Here is a 21689-nt window from a genome sequence, read left to right on the forward strand (position 1 = left end):
CAAAATGTTAGTTTTGTACAGGTGATTTTTATTTACTTCTTTATACTTCTATACATTTTAAAATATAACGAATATATAATATGAACATAATTATAGAAACAATAGAAGTGTTTGAGAATAAAATGAGAACTTAGTAACTGAAAAAAATTAAATGGCTCAATTAGTAAATAAAGAAAAAATATTAAACTTTTTATTCTATTTTCTACCAACAAATTCACAGTCGTAGCATAGAGACACTAAAGTCTGCTTTTAATAAGGACCTGGATATTTATTTCCTTAGAAAAATGATGCTGATTCTCCAGAAGATCCTCAAACTACTTATCCAGTAATATCCAAGCATTTGTAATGGCAGAGGATTAGCAGGAACATGGCAAAGTGCAAAAGTATTAAGTATACCAAATTCTCCATATTTCCAGGTGAAAATTTTGAGCAATTTAACGATGTATTTGTCCATATTCATTTGCTTGCAATTTCTCCAAAATGTCATCGAGTAGCTAGTCATTAAGGCCAATACCACTTATTTTTAGACTTTAGAAAACAAACACAGTTTCAAACACTTCAATACAAAATAAAATAATTACATTCTATTGTAAATAAAGAAAAAGAAATTCTTTTCATCAAACATACAGTAAAATCTAAAACAAGCATTCTTTTCTTTAGAAGGCATGATATAAAGCAGTAGTCTGCAAACATTTGTGCTCAGGTATCTCCTAAAATAATCTGACAAAAAACTGATGTCTTATGCATATTTAAATTGTATGAAAATTTTTATAAGTTTTAGTTACAAAATGTGCAATTTGTGCTGTTATAAATATTGACTCTCTAAAATAAAATTTAGGCCTGACCAGCATGGCTCAGTGGGCTGGGCATTGTCCCTCACACCAAAGGTCACCAGTTGGATTCCAGGTCAGGGCACATGCCTGGGTGGCGGACCCGGTGTCCAGCTATGGTACATGCCACAGATTAATGTTTCTCTCTCACATCCATGTTTCTCTCCCTCTCTTTCTCCTCCCTTCCCCTCTCTAAAAATAAATAAATAAAATCGTTAAAATAAAATTTATATCAATCTTTCACATGTAGCCCATAGTGAATTCTAAAATAAAATATTTAAAATAAAAGAATTTGTATTTCCTTTCTACTTTCTCCATAGAATTTTATTCTATCTTGAATCTCAGAAATCTTTTCTTGATCACCCTATATACTTCTCTGCAGTAAACTTACACAAACAAAGCATACACATTTATATTGAAATTACCTTCAATTAAATTTCTTTGACCATAAGGCCCCAATATTTTTTTAATCATTGGGATTGGATTATAATCACAACTATTATGAGCATATAATGAATCCAAACAACAAATAAGTTACAAATTTTGACATAAAATCATTAAAAATACAAGGTAAAATTTAATTGGGAAGGTCTCTCTTAATGGAATGGGTTGGGGGAACAGTGTTTATAAAGCACTGGTTTAAAAAAACTGTTGAGCTGTCCCTTTTTGAGCTGTCCCTTTTTTAGCTCTTTTTTCCAAGAAACCTTACATGAGATTCAGGCTATATGAGAGGTGCACCTTTCCTGTGTCAAGTTAGAAGAACGGTGATACTAAAGTGAGAGATGAGGAGACCGAAGGCCAAGCGACCCCAGGGAGCATTTTAGGCAGGTCAGTTTAAACAAGTGAAGGAAACTGATCCCTTTAAAACTTTCTGGCCCCACCCCCACCACACACACACACACACACACACACACACACACACACCCTTGAAAATCTCTGCATACTCCTAGGGTATCCCTATCACATTCGACTCCCACTCCTTTAAGATCCCTGGGAATAGTGTTGTTAACTTGAACTGTGCTAAGAAAAAGTACTTTTCCTGAATTACAACTTTGGCTACAGAACTGACTTTGAAAGTTTCTGAGATGGTACCGTGTTCCATTTCAAAGCGGCTTTTTGAGCACTGGGCTGACCACCGTGTCCAGCTCTGTGTCATCTGTGCTCTCACAGCCCATTAATCAGCTGCCTCATTCGGAGCAGGTACAGATTCTGAACTAAGAAGCTGTATTAAGAAATCATAGCATAATAGCTCTATTTGTTACTAAGAGCTCCATTAGGAGCATATACTGCTAAGGAAAAACACTCAAGAAATAAATAGGTACCTTTTACAAATAAATATGAAGTAAGTGAAATGGTCTCTTAAAATATTTAGCCCCAGCTGGTGTGGCTCAGTGGATTGAGTGCCAGCCTGTGAAACAAAAGTTCACTGGTTCGATTCCCAGACAGGGCATATGCCTGGGCTTCAGGCCAGGTCCCCAGTTGGGGGCGCATAAGAGGCAACCAGTCCATGTATCTCTCACACATCCATGTTTCTCTCTTCCTCCCTTCCCCTCTCTCTAAAAATAAATAAATAGCCCAAATCAGCTACCAATGATGATCAATCAAGACATAATTTTTAAAAATATTTCAAAGTAACCCTAAATTTAAAAAATAAAAGCTATACAATGTTACTATAGCTCATCTTAAAACTTAATGAATAGCGGGGGATGGGGGTGGGGGGTGGCGTCTTTTTCCTGTGGAATATTCTAAAATGTTTGGCTCACTGTAATACCTAGGCTGGTGTCAAGCAGCAGCAGAGAACCTTCCAGAAAGGATATCTTTGGTGTTCAGTCTCTGCAGATAGGAGCTGACCTTCTCCTGGAATGCGAGTGTGGCTTCACATCCACAGGCACTTTCTGTGGAGATGAGTCTTCGTGCTTCTTCAACGGCTGGTGACAATGACAGTACACAAAATGTTACAGCTCATGAGACATCATAGCAAATCAGAAAACCTGTGGCTCGACAGTTTCATTTTTAAGACTTACCTGAACGCATTTTCTGAAAGGTAAAATGATATGAGCACACAGAAAGAGGAGAAAATACTTCAGAATGTTAACATCATAAAAGAAATCAAATTAAGAAATGCTGGGGACAAGTTTACATCGCCAAAGCTGAGTAACGGTTATATGTGAGCTCATTATATTTTCTCTCTGTTTGTGATTGTATGAAGTTTTTCATTATATAACGTAAAATTTTTAAAAGATAGTGGGAAGCCAAGAATGCAGAGATAAGACAATTAATCTTGTGATACTGTGTCCTCATTAAAAAATGTAAATGAGAAAAACCTGTATTTCTGTGGCCAAAATACTTCAAAAATTAAAACTAGATAATTCCTGATTTCCTATATGGGCAATTATTCTCCTGAATGGTTTAAATTGAGATTTCTAGTTCTTACCCATAAATACTTTGGAACTAAAAGCTGTATTGACATTTAAGCAAAGAACCTGGGAGAACAATGATGCTATCTCCTGGTTCTTTCCATAATTCAGTGAGACAGCTACTCCTGCTCAATATCATAGCCCCTACAGTTGCCTGATAGAATTAAGCGTAACTTTCCAGGTCTGAAGACTGACGTGTAATCCTCCCATTGAGTAGGACTGCTGCCTGAGGACAGGGAGTAGTCCTTTGCACCCACATCTTTTCCTACATTCTACAAAGATACGACATAGGGCCGGGGGACCCAAAACTCACTTGATTACATATAATCTACCTACCTGTCCAAATCCTACTGAACCTTTTAGGGATGGCCAGCTCAAATCCCATCTCAATCAGTCAATTAGTCACTAAGGATATTTGTTTAGTGTATCTTGACTGATAAGACTATAAGCTCTTGTGAGGGCAGAGGCTCAGTAGGATGTTCTAATCAAAAGACCTCATAGAAAATTGGACAACTGTGATATAGCTCAGTTGAAAGTTGGCAGATAGATCCATTCACAATAGCATCAAAAAGAATAAAAGATTTAGAAATATATTTAACAGAAGAAATGCAAGACTTGTACACTGCTAACTACAAAACACTGATCTGTCTCCAGTTCCTACCTTAGGACCTAATTAGAGTAGTTGATACGTAACAGTAGCTCCATGAATAGTTGCTGAACAAATAAATCAGTGAATGGCTACACAAATGAGGTCAGAGCCTAAACCATTATAAACCAGGCCAAATCCCCATCTTCCAGGAGTAGAAAAAATGTCCAAGACTGATTTTTCTTTCTAATTAGAGAGAGAGGATGGAACCAGATCAAGGAGGAAAGACTGCCTGGTGGAGAAGGAAAACTGTTTCATTGTGATGCCAACTGGGAACCCCTGGAGGATTCTGCCCACAAGAATGTATTTCAGACTTGGAGAGAGAAACGCTTACCCTTAGGTTGTCCCACCAAATTAAATGGGATTAAAGGGACAATCTTTACCTGAACATGTCTTCTGGTCTTCATTCAAGGTGAAGCCAGTGTAACAATCACAGTGGTAGGACGCGGCCCCATCATTCACACAAATGTGCTGGCAATTGTGAGAGCCCAGGGCACACTTGTCACGGACTGACCAGAGCAGTGCAGGGAAGAAAACAGTCACAAATTACAAGAAGTGAAACACAGACTTCAGGGAGAAAAAAAGCTTTGGTCTGGTCCCAGCAAGTGTTGAGAACGAATCCTTCAATCATCAGCAACAAGTCTTCCATATTCCAGAAGAAGAAAGCCTATTTTCCTGTCCCATATCTCACCTCCCCTCAGCCCCACCTTTTATTGCACACATGTCCCAGGTCACCCCTTTCCTTGTCATTTCTTGCCGATACCTGGGGGTGCCTTCTTTGTTTTCCTACCCGCAGCGCTCGGGCTACACTGAGTCCTGATTATACTTCAAAACTCACCTTCAGCCTTTCCTGATGAGCACCAATGACCCCAACATCCGCATCTACACATAGTTCTTCCCTACCCTCAAAATTATTATCAGCGACCTACCTACACATGGAGCTAAATTGGATGCCGCACAAAAAGGACTCCGATGACCAAGGGCCTGCCCTTGATAGCTTACAAAGTGGGACAGAAAAAACTGACCCTCACATACACAGGAAAAATGATAGTGATGATGATGATGATGTGTATGACTGGACAGTGAAGTATATATTATCTGTCACAAGTAAATACATTTCATGGAGGGAGACAGTTTCCCCAAATTTGAGTGGGGAGCAGAGAAAAGTGCTATACTAGTCACGTGGCCCAAGTGACCTGGGACAAGTGAAAACCACAGTTCTTTAGCAAACTCAGAAAGGCCCCCTGAGAGACATGGCTTCTTCCTCTGTCACTGCAGGGGCCAAACTTGTTTATTTGTTCCCCTCTAGCTCTCCTCTTCCATGTCACTTCATGCTCAAAACCGTCCATGGCTCACTCTTGCCTCTAAAATTGCTTTGTGTGGAAGGCAAGGATCTGTATAATCTATCTATAAAGTGTCTTTCCAGCTTCGTCGCTGCCACTCAAGTTGGTCCAGCAAAATACCTAATATCAGAAAGTTTTATTCTTCCCCTCCTCCTGGCGTAGCAGCTAACTCTAGAGATAACAGCTGGGAGTGCATGCACCCCGGCCTCTGCTCTGGGCCCCCACATTTAACTTACAAGCCTTCCCACTGCCCAGCCAGGGCAAAGCAGGCCGTTAGAGGGGATCTGACCCATGGACCCCGGCATTAGATAGTATCCATTATTACTCTCAAATATATAAATACTAATTTCCCACCATCTTGTCGCTCTCTTTCGTCTCCCTTGGCTATCTCGGGCTTTGCACCATGAGACGGTATGGCTCAGAGTTTAGGAGTATATGTAACCACCAGAGCAAGTGCCTGCGTTCAAATCCCGCCTCTGCCACTCATTAGCTGAGCTACTGGGACAAGTTACTTAACCCATCTGCGCCCGCTTCCTAGCAAAGTTGCTGCGAGCCCCCAAAGTGTGACAGCATCCAAAATGCCTAGAACCACACGTGCATACAGGAGGCTCTGAATAATGTTGGCTATCCTGAGCGGAAGTGTTCCTCCAGCACTGAAAACTGTCTTTGATGTTTTGTGAGTTTTCTTAAAGAAAACGTTCCATTTTATTCCCCGTTGGTGGAGATGTAAATTTGTCTTCCTCTCCTTTTCCCAGGACTTCGAGTGAGTGTTCCTGGCATCCTGAAGTACCAAGTGGGGTACTTGGAACGACTGGAGAGGTACAGCTGGAAGTCCCCTCCACCGCACCCGACCGAGCCCTCCCTCCCTGAGCAAACCCGCATAAGCCAGGCCCCTGGCCCGCCTGCTCCATCTCTCCGCTCCTCCATCAAACTCTCACCGTCCTCAAAGGCCCACCTCCAGCCCCGCCCTCTGTCTGTCACTCACGAGACATAACAAGTGGACGTGCCTGCACCTCCAGCCCTTAGTGACCATCCGTCCCTCTCCCCAGCTACTCAGTCCCTGCTTACTTAAGGCGCTGGTTCTCCCTGCGCCCAGCCCTTCAGTCACTCAGAGGCAGGGACTTCTGCCTCTTTATATCCCCACTGTGCTTGGCACCGTCCTGGGAACAAGATAAGCGCTCAGGACACTTCCACTGATCTCATTTTTTTTACAAAGGAAATTGGTGATAGTCATTTTCCTTCATCCCTCTTGAAAAGGTCACCTAATATATCTCCTCGAGGGAGCAGAAAATATACATAAAACCTAAATAAATAAATATATATATATAGAAAATGCCAGAACTAAACACCACCTGGAGAGCTAGGAATTTCTCTTAGGAGTGTTTTTAGATTATAAATAAATGCCACCCTGTTCTGCCAGTGAGTTTAAATCAAATTAATGAGGGCTCATGTTCTGGCGCGGGCTTGCTAGCCAAGGCTCAGATGCATCGAAGATTGATCATCTAGAGACTGTCAGAGCACAGCTCCCTTCAAACTTACTGGAAGACCTGTGTGGGTCTAATTCAGTCACTGACAAGGTCCCCTTTACTAGCTCGATCCAGCTTTAAGATGAATGCTACAGAAAAGTTCCAGGCCAAGTTTGCATTGGAAAAAGATCAGTTCGGCCTATCACACCGAATAGTTACTGTCCAGCTGACTTCCTCTAAAATTTCCTCTTTGCTTTCCAAGCCCCCAGTGTACGGAGCTATCAGACTTTCCTGGAGAAGGACCCTGGGCTCCCTGAGCTTCTCTCACATCCCCCACCCCCTCCCCATTTCCCTGTGGTTTTCTGAAGTCCTCTCGGTTTGCAGGTTCTGGTGAGCTCACTGCCCTCTAAGCAAGCCCCAGTCTACAAGCCCAGTAGAATGTCTGCAGCCTGATTCCTCAAGTTACTTCGAAGAATCTCTCTCCTGGTGAAGTGAAAGTTGGTTTCGTGGCAATAGAAGGAGCCACGTGTGAAAGAGTTTGTCGAGGGTGCCTTACCGGAGCAGGTCTTTTTGTCCTGATTCAGAGTGTAGCCCTCATAGCATTCACAGTGATGGGTCCCAGCTCTGTCACTCACACAGATGTGCTGACAGCCATGTGTGCCGAGAGCACATGGGTCTTGAGCTGCCAGACAAAAGTCCAGGAGAAAAGAAATGAAACATGGAAAGGCTTCTACAAACCCAGGAGATTAACAATGATACAATACTATTAACTGAGCTACAGATTCATTCATCCATTGATAGATACTTAGGTTGTTTCCATATCTTAGCTATCATAAGTAATGCTGCAACAAACAAAATGGTGCATATATCTCTTCAAGATAGTAATTTAATTTCCTTTGGATATATACCTAGAAGTGCTGGATCATATAGTGATTCTACTTTTAATTTTTTGAGGAACCTCAATATTGTCTTCTATAGTGGCTACCCAATTTACATTCCCACCCAACAGAGCACAAGTGTTCATTTTTCTCCACATCTTCATCAGTATTTATCTCATCTTTTTGATAATAACCATTATAACAGGTGAGAAATGATACCTTACTGTGGTTTTGATTTGCATTTTCCTAGTGATTAGTGATCTCGACCACCTTTACATGTATTTATTAAACAGCTTCATTTAGAAAAATGTCTATTCAAGTACGTACGTTTTTAAATTGACTTGCTTGGAGTTTTTGTTTTTGCTATTAAATTGTGAGTTACCTATATATTTTAGATATTAGCTCCTTATCAGGTAAGTGGTTTGCAAACTTTTTCCATTCCACAGGTAGCTTCTTCATTTTGTTGACCATTTCTTTTGCTGATAATAGTCTTTCTTTTTCATTTTTTCTTTTGGTTACTCTATTTTTTATATCCAGAGGATCATTGCCAAAATGAATGTCAAGTTTTCTTCCCTTGTTTTCTTCTAGGAGTTTAATGGTTTCAGATTTTCCATTTATCTTTAATCGGTTTCCAGTTAATTTTTGTGACTGATATAAGACTGGGGTCCCGTTTCATTCTTTTCCATGTAAATATTCCGTTTTCCCAGCACTATTTATTAAAGAGACTCTGTTTTCTCCACTGAGTATTCTTGACTGCTTTGTCAGATATTAGTTGACCATATATATACATGACTTTATTTCTGAGCTGGTTTGGCTCAGTGGATTGAGCGTCGGCCTGCGAGCTAAGTGTCGCTGGTTCGATCTTCCAGTCAGGGCACATCAGAGAAGGAAAACTCTGACTCCAAAAAACCTCCGCTGCCTTGCGGCATACCTCTTCAGGGGAAAAGGCTAAGGGAGTAAACCCCGACAGAAAATCCGGAGCCGGAGTCCCTAAGGCGGTTTGACGTTGTAGTCAACACCGGCAACTCCTGCGGCGCACCTGAAGCCAAGCTGTATTGACTCCGTCTTTCCCTTGGACCCTTCAGCTGCGAAGAGAGGGGGGGTCTGCTGCATGGGCAACAGCAGACCCTCCATATCACCCTGCCCAGGCTCTGTAGCTTCAGCTTCACTGGAGAGGACACTCCAGCGTCATCGCAAGATGTAGATTCAACACGGGAGGAGACAGATATCGTGTCACTCCCGAGTCGGACTGCACAGCCATTCTCGGCGATGCAGATAGACTCTTAAGAAGCTACACCATCGTCTCTCGAGACAGACGGCTGCCGATAATCTAATATTCAGATTTTGCCTGTTATTCCACCAAAGTCCCTCTTCTGGTCCAGGATCCAACCCAGGATCACACATTGCACTGAGCCGTCATGTCTCCTCAGTCTCCTCTAGTCTGTAACATTTCCTGTCTTTCTTGGTCTTTCATGACTTCGACACTTTTGAAAGACACTGGAAGATTACTTTGTAGGCTATGTCTCAGTCTGGGGTCATCTGATGTTCCCTTGTAATTCTGACTTTTTAGCAAGGACACCACAGAAATGCTGTTGTGCCCTCAGCACACCGTGGCAGGAGATGCGTGATGTCACTATGGGCCATTGCTGTTGCTGTTAACTTGGACTACTTGGTTAAAGCGGTGTCCGCCAGGTTTCTCCATGAAGTTACTGCCTTCCCTTCATAAGTAGTAAATATCCTGTGGGGCATCATTTGATTTTAGCTGATTAAACTGTCTTTAGCCTTTGGAGAGGACTGCTAGGGCGGGCGCAGAGAAGGAAATGAACAACACTCTTACACATGTGGGCCATGATACGCACGTATGGCTGTTTCTAACTTTTCTCACAAGTCTTAAAAATGGGGAAAGCCACGTGTCCCATCGATGTGACCTACCCCTCCAACACCAACTAGACACTCGGCAGACAAAGAGGTGGCAATAGGAAAGCCTCCTCCCCCACATACCTGAACACGTTTTCCTGTCTTCATTCAAAGTATAACCTTCGTAGCACTCACAGCGATAAGAGCCGGTTCTGTCATTCACACAGATGTGTTCACAGCCATGAGTGTTAAGAGCACACTTATCAATAGCTATCAAACATGATCAGGACCAAAAAAAAAAAAAAAACCCTTAAAAAATGATCAGTACAAATGTGAGCGCATGGAAATGTAAATAATTACAGACCACACAGATGCACGCACGCGCGCACACACACACACACACACGTAGCTAAGAGCAGCTTGGCACAGAGCAAGGCTACAGGGCTGCACGTTGGGAATTGACTCTCTGCTCCTGGCTCTTTATTAACAGACCCCAACACGGGCAAGTCTCCCTTCTTTGGGTCTCAATTCATTATCTATAAGAATGAGTAGGCCAAATTAAATGACCTTGAAGTTTTGCTCTCAAAAACATTTCTCCAGGATTTTATTTGAAAATGGGCCTAATTCTCATTCTTCATCAACTCTATGTGAGTATTCCTAAACCAAATGAGTGAGGACCCCTCTAAATTTCCTTCTCCTTCTAGGTTCCATGAGCATCTATGATCACAGAGAGGAAAAGGTAGCTTTTTATCTCATTAAATAAAATCCAGAGAAAATTCTAAATCCTAAAAAGGACCAAGAATTTTGTACTAGAATAGACTGTTATACGTATTCCCTCACTTTTCTTCTCATTTTCCTTTTTGAGGAACATGGTTGGTAAACAAGAGTAAACCAGCCAAAAAGCAATTAGCAGATAAGCATAAGGCCATCCCAAAGCCTGGAGGGGAGGTCCCCAAATAGAAGCTCCAGTCAGCACTAATCAGGTACGCAGGCCTCACCTGAACACGTCTTCTTATCAGCATTCAAGGAATACCCTTGGCTGCACTCACAGTGGTGCTTGCCGTCCCCGTCACTGACACACACGTGCTGGCACCCGTGAGTGCCAAGCATGCACGGGTCCACCGCTGCGCAACGGAAATTGACAACAATCAGCGTTGACGCGTAAACGTTGCAGGTCCCACATCAAAAAGACACTGCTCTCCGGCTTCTTTCCAATTCTATCTTTCGTTCACTGGAAACTTGGGCTTCTTTGAAATAGCACTCTTAAACTAGTCATGTTACTCATTTTAAATGACAGATCTTATTGTGAAGGTTCTCAACAAAGAAAGAAAATTTTTAATTTGGAGCTGAAGCCAAATGCTTACATGGGTCAGGTAATTGGATATTTATTCAACTGATTCCCCTATCCATGAAAAAAATCTTTGCTTCCCCAAAGCCAGGTATGAGGAGACCAATAATGTATTTCCTGAAGTTCTATGAGCTAATTGACCCATTGAGCCATAATCTGGTTTCCAAGGGACCCCTAGTTTATGTCTAAACAGAATTCACACACAGGCGAATTGCTCTAAGCCTGGAATTCACTCACACCTGGGGAGCAATGTATATTTGAACTTGCAACTGGCAAAGGTCAGTGCAGGTACCTGCCTTCTGAATATGGAACAAATTTAAATATATACACCTTCAGGGCCTCTGATATCAGCAAGGAGAATGAACTCATTCGCTATACACAGACAGGTAAAAAAGAGCAACATAAATACGACTCTATTAGCTAAAATTCGTCTCCATCTTTTCCCTTTAGAGCCATTTATATCACATTGGATTTTTTCCGAGTGAGATGTTTTGAAAGAAGAATCAATGAACTGAGTCATTTCTGAGAAACCAAGAAAGCCTGTTGGAGGAGCTGGCACCCCTGTGGCAGGTAACGCAGCCCCCACTGCTTTGGCAGCAGGACAAGGCTAATATTTTCATGCAATGATCTTTCCAGTCGGCGGACTACAACAAACTGCTCCTCAGTCCTTTTCTCCATAGAGAGGGCATTCTGCCCCCAGAACAAGCAGGTCTTTTGTACCAGAAGGAAAAGATTGCCACTCACCACTTGTTACTTTATGGCCTTCGAGCCCAACCCCAGGTGCTAGCTGTGAGACCCGGCTTTGCCGCAGACCCGCGTCTCTATGGAAAAGCGCTCACCCACAAGCACAGGGGGGTTGCCTAGGAGAAAGAAAGCCCTTTTCCTTTGGGGAACCAATGAGTGCCAAGTAGATGCCACCAAAGCCAATGGCAGCTTGTGAAAGCCCACTGTCCTGGGACAGGACAGACAAGGGGATCCCAGCCAGGTTTGGCTGAGAGGAGGCCAGACTTTGCTCCACCCAGACCAGGACTTCATCTCCATTTCCTGATAAACTGATGATTGCTGAGTTTCCCATTAATTGAGATAAAGTCTCCTTGGAAATATACAGTTTTCATTATTAGTCCACTTGTTTGTGTTGCCACCCCCCCCCAAGTGTTGCTTAATGGTAGGGAGGGACTAATTTTATCTTTGTATCATCAGTGATCAATAAATGTGCATTAAATAAATAAATGTAGCATAGCTTATATAACAAAATGTATCTATGTTTTAACATTCACCTAAACTAAAAATCCTGTCTATACCTGCTTGGAGAGTTTCACAGAGGGCTTCAAAAGATTATCTCCAAATGATAAAAAGAAAGAAAGAAAGAAAGCATGATGATAGCTAGATAGATATAAATAATAGAAAAAAATTAATAAGTTTAAAAATAAAAATATAGCATAAGTCCCACATTCATAATTCTGATCAGTGACTAATAATAAACTCCAGTCTCAAATGGATTCATATTCAGGATTTGGCTAATTTAGGCTAAAAAATTCCAATTTCAAACTCTATCCTAAAGGAGGAAATTAGAAGAGCAGTAACAGAATGATTTAAAAAAACAAACAAGCACTGGTCCTTGTACCTCTGAAGTGAGCTGAAATCCCAGTCTCCCTGATTCCTGTCCCTCCACAAAGAATAATAGAGAAAACTAGAGCTGTCACTACGTGTCTGCTCTGACTCCAGTTACACCGAACACAGGCCAGCTGATCCTTGCGTGGACAGATGCGGGGCCCTGTCCTCCGCAGGAAAACAAGCTGAGCTCTGTAAAATCTAGGCGTGGGAAAGCTAAAGGAAATATCTGGGGAAATGCAGTGGTGGGCAGCGGGGAGAAGAGCAACATCTTGAATGTTTTATTTTTCGTCTTCTCTGACCCCATCAGGGAATAGCAGAATCATTTACCCTGAATATTTCCAGACCTTCCCCTTTCTAATGCAAACATGGAGATTTTATGAGAAAACCAAGTTATATGTAAGGCAGCTCTATATGCGTAAACACTGGGGGGGAGAGGGGGAAGCATTGCTTGTATTGAAGTTTTCCATAAAATTTCCACCAAAAAAAGAAAGAAAGAAAGAAAGAAAGAAAGAAAGAAAGAAAGAAAGAAAGAGAGAGAGAGAGAGAGGGAGGGAGAGAGAGAGAGAGAAAAGAAAAAATAATTTTCTTTGTCTTTGGATTCATAATGTGTGACCATAACATCTTCTCCAATGGGAAGCAAAGGCTTACCGCAGAAGGTTTCCTGGAATCTAGAGGAAAGCTTCTCAATGACCCCGTAAGTCTCCACGTAGAACACGTGCTCGTCCAAGGGCTCGCTGGCAATCATCTTGAGCGACTCCATGTCTGCCCGGTCCACGCCCACCGCGTACAGCTCAATGCCGGCCGCCCGCGCCTGAGCCGCCACCTCGTTCACCTGGTCCTGGGGCCGCCCATCTGTCACGATGATGGCTACCTTAGGGATGTTGGCGCCGGGCCCCCGCGCTCCTGCCTCCACTGTGAAGGCTTCCTCCATGGCTGTTTGGATGGCCAGGCCAGACATGGTGCCTGTAGACAAGGGTGTGATCCGCTCCACAGCATGTTTCAGGGACCGCTTATCTGAGTGCGTCTGCAGTTGGAACTCAATCTTCACTGTGCTAGCGTAGTTCACCACTGCCACCCGCGTGTCCGCCGCCCCAATGTCCAGAGTGTCGATTATGCGGGAGACAAAGGTTTTCACTTTGGTAAACTCCAAGGGCCGAACGCTGCGAGAACTATCGATGATAAACACCAAGTCCAAGGGCTTGCTCTTGCAAACACCTGCAAGGAAGGGTGTGGGGAACAGAAGGGACTAAGCAGTGATCTGACCACAATCAGAAATGGGGCAATTGTTCACACCCAGAATGCTCTGGGACTGGAGGCCAGACCAGGCCATCTCCCCTACCTCCAAATGCCCCACTGTCTGCTGTATCCCAAGACCATCTCCCTTTGGATTTTGAAAGCACCTAGGCCTTCAGAGTTCACTAGTGAGAATTCACACAGAGGTGTGAAGGGTCCCCAAATATCTCACCAGGGGGTGGCTGAGCCCTGAAATTTCACTTAGGACCTCACCCCTCTGCTTCAAGTTTTGTTATCAAGGTTCCTCTTAACTCTCAGGAATGAATGAAGTCCAGGCCCTTCTTGGCCCCTTGGCCATCTGTGGCGATGGAAGTGTCCCTGAACTGCGTGTAAGATAACTGTCAGGGCATCCTTAATCAACACTCCCCTGCTGCTTCCATGGGGGTGACACTGCTCCCAAGTAGCCCTAAATCTCCCTTGGCCTGGTCATTAATTCACATTTAGTGAACTCTAGGGCCCAACTACCCTGAGCTACGCTTAAAGTAGAAAAAAGGAGGACAACTTAATCTAGTCCATGTTAATTGCACTTCCAATTTTGTGGCCATTTCTCATTTTGACAAGCAGAGATTGTGACTTGGTGTCTATCCTACTGCCCTACCGAACCCTTAGTCTCCTCCCTTTCATTTTTTCATTCGCCAAAACTTTTTGAGGGCCTCCCGTGTATTAAGTTCTGGGGCTGCAAAAGCAAAGAATCCATATTCCCTGACTTCAAGGAATTTACATGTTTCCCTGGCATGTAGTAACATGATCCACTTTTGTTTTCACCTATACTTTTTTGTTTGTTTGTTCGTTTGTTTTAATCCTCACCCGAGGATATCTTTTTTGATTTTAGAGAGAGTGGAAGGGGAAGAGAGAGCGAGAGAGAGAGAGAGAGAGAAACATCAACGTGTGATCAGCTGCCTCTCCTACACACCCTGACTGGCATCAAACCCACAACCCAAGGTAGGTGCCCTGACCAGAGATCAAACCTGCACCCTGTTGGTGTATGGGGATGATGCTCCAACCAACCAAGCCACCCAGCCAGAGCTCATCTGTACTTTCTTATCCTTTCCCCCTCAATTTTATTCTATAGCCCTCCCTCTCTTAGCCACCAATATTAAGTTCAAAAGTCAGGACGGGCTAAGAGAGAAGCTCACTATTAAATGTCTTTTTTCAAGTCATTCCTCCTTCTCTCCCAACACACAAATACACACACACTCATCATACACACCAAGTCCTATTTGGAAATAAGATCCCTGAACATTAAGGACATTAAGTGTCAATCAAAGTTCTTTCCCTTCCTAACAGGGGCTGGAAGTTGATGCTACTCTAAGGCAGCCTACTCCAGTGAGTAGGGGAAAAGGTGGAGTCACAATAAATTCCTAGGCTAAGCAATTTGTAACAGAGAAACTCCTCTATGGGACAGCAATTATCTCTCTCTCTAGTTTTCTTTTAAAAACTGAAAGTTATCCTTTGCTTTGATCCTGCTGCCTGGAGGTATTCAATTAAGAAATAAATAATATCCTACTATCAATAATGCTTTAGAGATCAAAGCATACCAACACACCAACTCTGTGAAGTCGGAGGTGCAGAGGTTGCCTTTGTACCCATTTTACAGGGGAGAAGCCTGAGTCTCAGCGAGGTATAAGAGCTAGAAAGTGGTAAACAGGAATTGGACTACAGGTTTCCTGACTCCCAGCCTACAGGGTGTTTCCCTGTGTGGTTGCTTCTCTCTGAGGCAACATTTTCCACCACAAAATCAACATTATTTCATATACCCAGTAAACATCCTGCTTGTTGACATTCAGCCACTACCCTGAAATAGGCTGCATGTCATGTATTTAGTTAAGTCAAAAGGAATTAAGTCCTTTTAAAAAAAACAACAACTCCAGAATTTCACTTCACCCACTGGTTACCATGGATCAGGAATGAGGAAGGAGACCCGTGGTGAAAATCCTTCGCAGAGACAGATGGAGTTATTTTTGCATAACTGGAGTAAAAGGAGAATTGAGTGATGATGTGAACCCCATCTTTGACGGTGCTTTCACCCGCACCCAAATGGTGTCCTCGCCAATACCAAGGTTATGTTCTTATAACCAAATGTGCTTGATTCCTTCCTTCTCCATTTGGTTTTTCACACAGAATCCTCCCTGTGAAGTTCCCGGGGCAGAATAATGCTCCCCCACAAAGATGCCCAAGTCCCAATCCCCAGAACCTGTAAGTATGTTACTTTACGTGACAAAAGAGACATCTCAGGTGTGATTAAGGTAAAGACCTTCCTTGGGGATGTTATCCTGGGTCCAATGAGTTACAAGGGTCCCTAAAAGTGGACAGGGAAGGCAAAAGAGGAGATCAGAGTGACAAAATGTGAGAAGGACTCAACTTGCTTTTGGTGGCTTTGAAAACAGAGGGGAAGGCCATGAGCCAAGAAAGGAGGGCAGCCTCTTCGATCTGAAAAAGGCAAGGAAACAAATCCCCCACCCCACCCCAGATCCTTCCAAAGGAACACAGCCCTGCCGACACCTTGATGTTAGTCCAGGGAGACTAGCGTCAGACTTCTGATCTACAGAACTCTTAGATAATGTGTCGTGTTTAAGCCACTGATTTTATGATAATTGATTACGGCAGCAATAGAAAACTAACCCAGGGGGCTTGACTGGGATGGCAGGAAATTTTGTGAGCATCTGGTTACTTCCTGAGTCATAGCTCCCTGGAAAGTATTAGTTGCCCCATCCTTGGTTTTGAGTCTCACTCCCCTTTTCTAGACAGCAGCACTTTGAGTCTCAGACACCAAGAAAGTGCCACCCACCAGCACCGGCACCACCACCACCTCCCCTACCAGGCACCCCACCACCCACTACTCCCAAAATGAAGCCCAGAAAGTGAAAATCTGAATTTCCCAATATGTATCCATACTCACAATATTTCCAAATTCTGAGTTACGCTAAAAATAAAAGCCCATTGAGAAGCTTAGCAATTTCAACGGCAAAGCTTAGGAATTTCTAAGGAATGTCTAAGGGACTGGGAAAGGAAGGACTTTGGGGACAGAGCGGAATGTGATACTAATGAAAGGATCATCACTGAAGATCAATTAGGATTCCAGGTAATAAAGGCCAAGTGCTGCTTCAGGGGTGCACGGCCACCCACACGCAACCCCTTCTTCCCCCTCCCAGACCCATTCCCAAGGGAGGTGGGTCAGGATCAGAGGTAAGAACAACTTCAAGAAGACCGGCTTTTTCCCTACCAGCTCAGTTGACCCCTTGTAAACACTGGCACTTCCAGGCACTTCCTGGCTCACTGACAACGCTGTCGCCATTTCAAACCCAGCCCACTGGCGCTGGTGCGGGGAAGAGTCCCTGGGTTCTTTCTCAACATTACCCAGAAAGGTGCAAAAGCGGGGGGACACAATGGAAATCACCCTGAGTCTTGCAGCATCACTGGCCAGATGAGACTGGAAACCTCACAGCGGTTTGGTGCAGCCTCTCTCTTACAAGATGGTAGCGGGAGTTTTGGTAATGAAGACTGTATCTTCCACAAACCATATTAAGAGCAGTGGAAAGACCCTTGCCTGGGATTTCAGAGCCCTGAGTTTGATTCTGGGTTCTGACACTGAAGGGTTGGGGCCCTTCCATTTGACAAGTCTCGGTTTCCTGCATGTGTTCTTGGGGCTGTAGATGATCTTCCCGTTCTGCCGCTCTAGGAGCTTTTCTGCCACGGGAACCAACGGCTGACTCAGCAAGGAAATGGAATTGTTCCCCAAAGACCCAAAGTGTTTTGGGTCTTTGAGGACCAAGGAGAGCACAGGTTGGAGTTGGCGCCCAGTGGGTTGAAGCAGAACATGCGGTCAGGGTCAGAAAAGAGGCTGAGACCAGGGTGGTCACAAGACCGGTGGGGGGCCACCCAGGGGCAACTCAAGTTTGCCTCCTGGCCTCACACCCCAACCCCAGACTGGAAAGCCGAAACTCTAGCCCAGATCCTGGAGGAAACGGAGGCAGCCTGAGGGCTGGCAGGAGGGCAGGAGGGGTGGTCGCTCATTGAGCCGAGGCAATAGAGATGGAGCAATTAATTCCCAGAGAACCCAGCGCATCGTGACGACAGGAAGCGCCTGTTCAGCTGAAGCAGTAGTAGGGGCCGAGGCGCCACGTTCCCGCAGCCGCCCTGCACAGATCACAGGGGGACGGTTATCCAAGTCTGGGCTTCAGGAGACCCAAGTCCTAGCCCCGACTCCCTTCTTTCTCTGAACCTCAGTGTCCCCACACGATGCATCCCGGAGGAGATTCTTTCTCCTGCGTCGCGATGGCTCAGGCTGGGACGGAGGGGATGCCCGGACGCCCCTGCCCACTCATGCCAGGCTCTCTCCCCTCTGTACCCCATCCCAGGTGTCCCTCCCGGTGCGCCTCTCCCGTCTGCCCGGCCGTACCTGCGCGGCTGGCCCCTCCGGGTTGGCCGGCCCCCGAATAGGGCGCACCGGTGGGGACAGCCGGAGCGGGGAGGCGCCCGGGGCTGCCCCCGGGGCCACCGGGCCCCAGCTTCCGGAAGCCCAGGCGGGCCAGGGGACTGGGGGCAGTGGGGGCGGCGGGGGGTGGCAGCAGCAGCAGCGGCCAGAGCAGCAGGAGCAGTCCCGGGAGGCGGCGCGGCATGGTGTCCGGCGTCGGGTCGTTGCGCACTGGCTGGGTCAGTGACTGGCCAGCGTCAGTGCCAGGGTGGCCGATTTAAAGGTCCCGCGGCCCCGGGCCGCCCCGCCCAGCGGCCGTGAGCGTGGAACCCCGCCCCGTGCCACGAGGGTCCCGCCCCGCGCATTCCAGCGGCGCACAAGTCTGGGGAGCTGCGCCACGAGGCCAGTGCCCGGACGCCGGCGCCCCAGCCCTCCACTGTGGCCGGGCGCGTGGGCTCGGCCGGCGCCTCCCCTTCCAACCCTGGCGGGGCCTGCCCTGGACTTCTGCCCGCCCGAGCCTCCACTCCCGTTCCTGCGCCAGCCGGGCCTCATCCCCGTCTCCCGGGCGCCTCTGGCCCGTGCCCAGTGCCCAGCTCCCCAACGCCCCAGCGAGGACGCCGGGGCTCCCTCCGCCTCTCCTTTCCGTCCAGCGCTGTCCGCCTCAAGTCTTCATCCTGCTCCTCACACTACATTCCTTCCCCCGGCCAAGGAACCCGTTTTGCTGTGGGTTCTCGGTTAAAAATAATAAAAATAAAAAGGCTCACAGATTCTAGCAGCATGAATAGCCATGCTTTCATCCCCTCCTCGAACATCTGCAAACACTACTGAACTTCCAGGGGTGGGCAAAAGCGAGCGGGCTACCGAGAATAGAAAGTCAAACAGTCCCCCAGGAGCCCCTGCTAGCTCAGGGCAGACAGGACGGCCCGTACCCACGGACTTCAAAGGCTCCCCCCTCCCCCCCGCTGCGTCCTATTTCTGCTCCAGAATGTCATGGAAAGGGACCAGGAATGGCAAGGGCTGGAATGTGTGGGTTCTTAACTTCGTGCAGGAAAGATTTCACTAGGAGTGCAGGTGATTTAGGGTTATTTTGAGAGGATGTTTATTAAAGCTGGGGACGGTGACACAAAGGAGGACTTAGGATAGAACAGCCAAGTGCCCGTCGGTAGATGAGTGGAGAGAAAAGGCTGTGGTACGTTTACACAGCGGAATTCCACAGGGCTCAAAAAAGGAAGGAACTCTTACCCTTTGCAACAGCGTGGACAGACGTGGAGAGCATTATGCTACGTGGGCAGCTGGGCCGGTCAGTCTGAGAAAGACAAGTACCATATGACTTCACTCATATGTGGAATCTAACGAACAAAATAGAAAGACTCATAGCTGTCAGAGCGGCGGGGGTAGGGCGGCTGGGTGCAAAAAATGAAGGGATTTAAAAATAAAAATAAAAATAAATAAAATAAAAACCCTCAGAGAGAGACAACAGTATTGTGATTACCAGAAGGAAATGGGGGTGAGGGGAGGCAGGAGAGTGAAGAGAAATGGTGAGCACACAATACCACATCCAGATGGTGTATTATAGAATTGTACACCTTAAACCTACATAACTTTTTAACCAGTTACCCTAATAGTTTTTTTAAAAACTGAGTGAATACATAAATTAGTGGAACAATAAATCGTCATTTCTAAAATCAATAAAATTTTAAAAATAAATAGGACTGTACCTGAATTTTAGAATCAAATATACGAAGTAACCTACTCAAGTTCTCCCCTAGTGCCAGCAGAAGGGAAAACACGAACAAGGCAACAATTTGGCAACATTTACTAGGATATTTAACTGTTATGTAACAACAGATTTTCCTCTGCTGGGAAAATGACCCCTAAAATCACAATGTTTCCCCTTCCTGAAAGATATGATTGGGAGTAAAACATTGTGACTGTTTTCTATTAAGTCGAAGGCCAGTGTCCTTTTCCAGAAGATACATCTGCTTCCAGTGAAGTAGCGATTAGAGGTAGTGATGGTCCATCATTTCCACCCCAAGAGTAAGAACGATGCCCAGTTTTGAGCTTGGCTGTGGATAGTGGGCAAAGCCCTGGGCATCTGCCCTCCCTCCTCCGCCACTCCCCACAGTAAAAGGAGCCCCATGTGGTCAGGGGAAAGGACTACTAACAGGTTGGTTAATATCCAAATGCTGCGTAGGGTATCCTCAATGGAGAACAGAATAAAACCAACAGTAACAGCTAAGGAAATTCGGCGGATCTCTTGTAGAGACTTCCACTTCAGCTTTTATGCAGAAACGAAGTGAGACCTAGCCCACAGAAGTCATCCCAATTCTGAAATGTTCTAAAACCATAAAGTAATCACAAAGACATCTTCCACTACCAAGAACTGGGTATACTCCCAGACACCATTACACTTTTCTAAATATTTTTCTTCCTCTGTTCAAGTTTAATAGAAACTAGAGAAGATCAAAGTTGATGTCCCACTACTGCACACTTCGGTTGACCTGCTTCCCACGTTCAGGACGTTGCCTCTAGGGGAAGACCTGTCCTATTCCAGACCACATCTGGGCTAAAGATCTCGTGTTTTAAGAATGACAACAGGTTTTGTTCTCATAGCCGTCCACCATCACATGACCCCCAAATGGCCCAGTGCTCACTTCTGCTTAGAAAAATATTCCTTGCTCTTCTGCACATCAGGTTTAATGGTTTCACCTCCAGGTTTCCAGCCAGCTGGACACGCCACCCCCGGACACTGTTTGTCAGTGAACTGGAAAGCCTGAACTAGTCTGCCTCATCCATAGGGCAGCCAACAGGGAGGTCATTTAGGGCGACCTGGTGAAGGAAAACTTGATCAGTGATAGAGGCCTCTGACTGAGATGCTTTCATTGGCCTCTAAGAACCGCCCCCTAATCCTGAGCGATGGTGCTCTTGGGGTCTGACACCAAGGGAATGGTCATGGGTCCAAGTCTTCATTTCTTGGGCATGTTGATCCATGCTAGGTGACAGGACGGAGAATCCGGATGCACCAATCAACTGGCAGTTGAGTTTCTTAAATTCCTCTGCCCTATCACTGAAAGCAATGATCTCCGTGGGGCATACAAAGAGGGTAAAGGGAGACCACATTCCTTCCTCTGCAGTCAAGACACGTATCTTTGAACTGAACATTTAGCATAACAGATACAGCTTTGAAGTTGGGGACAAGGTGCCCAATTTTAGCATTTCCTGAAGACACCTTGCTGTCAGCAGCTCTGAGACAGAAATACCAAGACAGTCAGAAAGACACATCTCTAAATAGTTCACTGTTCTTTGGGTGGTGGTGGTGGTAGCTGTTCCTAAAAGTGAGATTGCAGCCAAACAATTCTGTTCTCCCTTTTAAAAATGTCAAATGTATTTGTCAATATACTAGATGAGCATACCCACTGCTGCATTCTTAGCAAGATGCAAAGTGGAATATTTTCAGGAGAAAATTTGAGACGTGGGGTCCTTAAGCTGCAGTTTGCTCCACTTTCTCTTTGGTTCCCCTCTGGAGGTCAAATGATGCATTTTAACGTGAACTGTTTCTGAGGAACTCATTACCCAACTAAAT

At 45.3% G+C, this 21689-nt stretch overlaps 1 protein-coding gene and 1 pseudogene across 1 annotated transcript; both read right to left on the bottom strand.

The window, feature by feature from the left end:
• Window positions 1-160: 160 nt before the first annotated feature.
• Window positions 161-18340, bottom strand: MATN3 (matrilin 3). The gene is made up of 8 exons (XM_090280173.1): window positions 18092-18340; window positions 13048-13614; window positions 10436-10561; window positions 9582-9707; window positions 7259-7384; window positions 4277-4402; window positions 2648-2758; window positions 161-490 (listed from the first exon to the last, which is right to left on the bottom strand). The coding sequence occupies exons 1-8, from the start codon at window positions 18309-18311 to the stop codon at window positions 435-437; spliced, it is 1458 nt and encodes a 485-aa protein (XP_090136299.1). The 5' UTR covers window positions 18312-18340; the 3' UTR covers window positions 161-434.
• Window positions 18341-20756: 2416 nt separating this feature from the next.
• On the bottom strand, window positions 20757-21531 carry LOC150005653 (peroxiredoxin-1 pseudogene; annotated as a pseudogene).
• Between the last annotated feature and the right edge of the window lie 158 nt (window positions 21532-21689).

The sequence above is a fragment of the Furipterus horrens genome, unplaced genomic scaffold (assembly GCF_987537825.1).
Source record: "Furipterus horrens unplaced genomic scaffold, mFurHor1.1.pri manual_scaffold_6, whole genome shotgun sequence".
In the NCBI taxonomy this organism is placed as follows: domain Eukaryota; kingdom Metazoa; phylum Chordata; class Mammalia; order Chiroptera; family Furipteridae; genus Furipterus; species Furipterus horrens.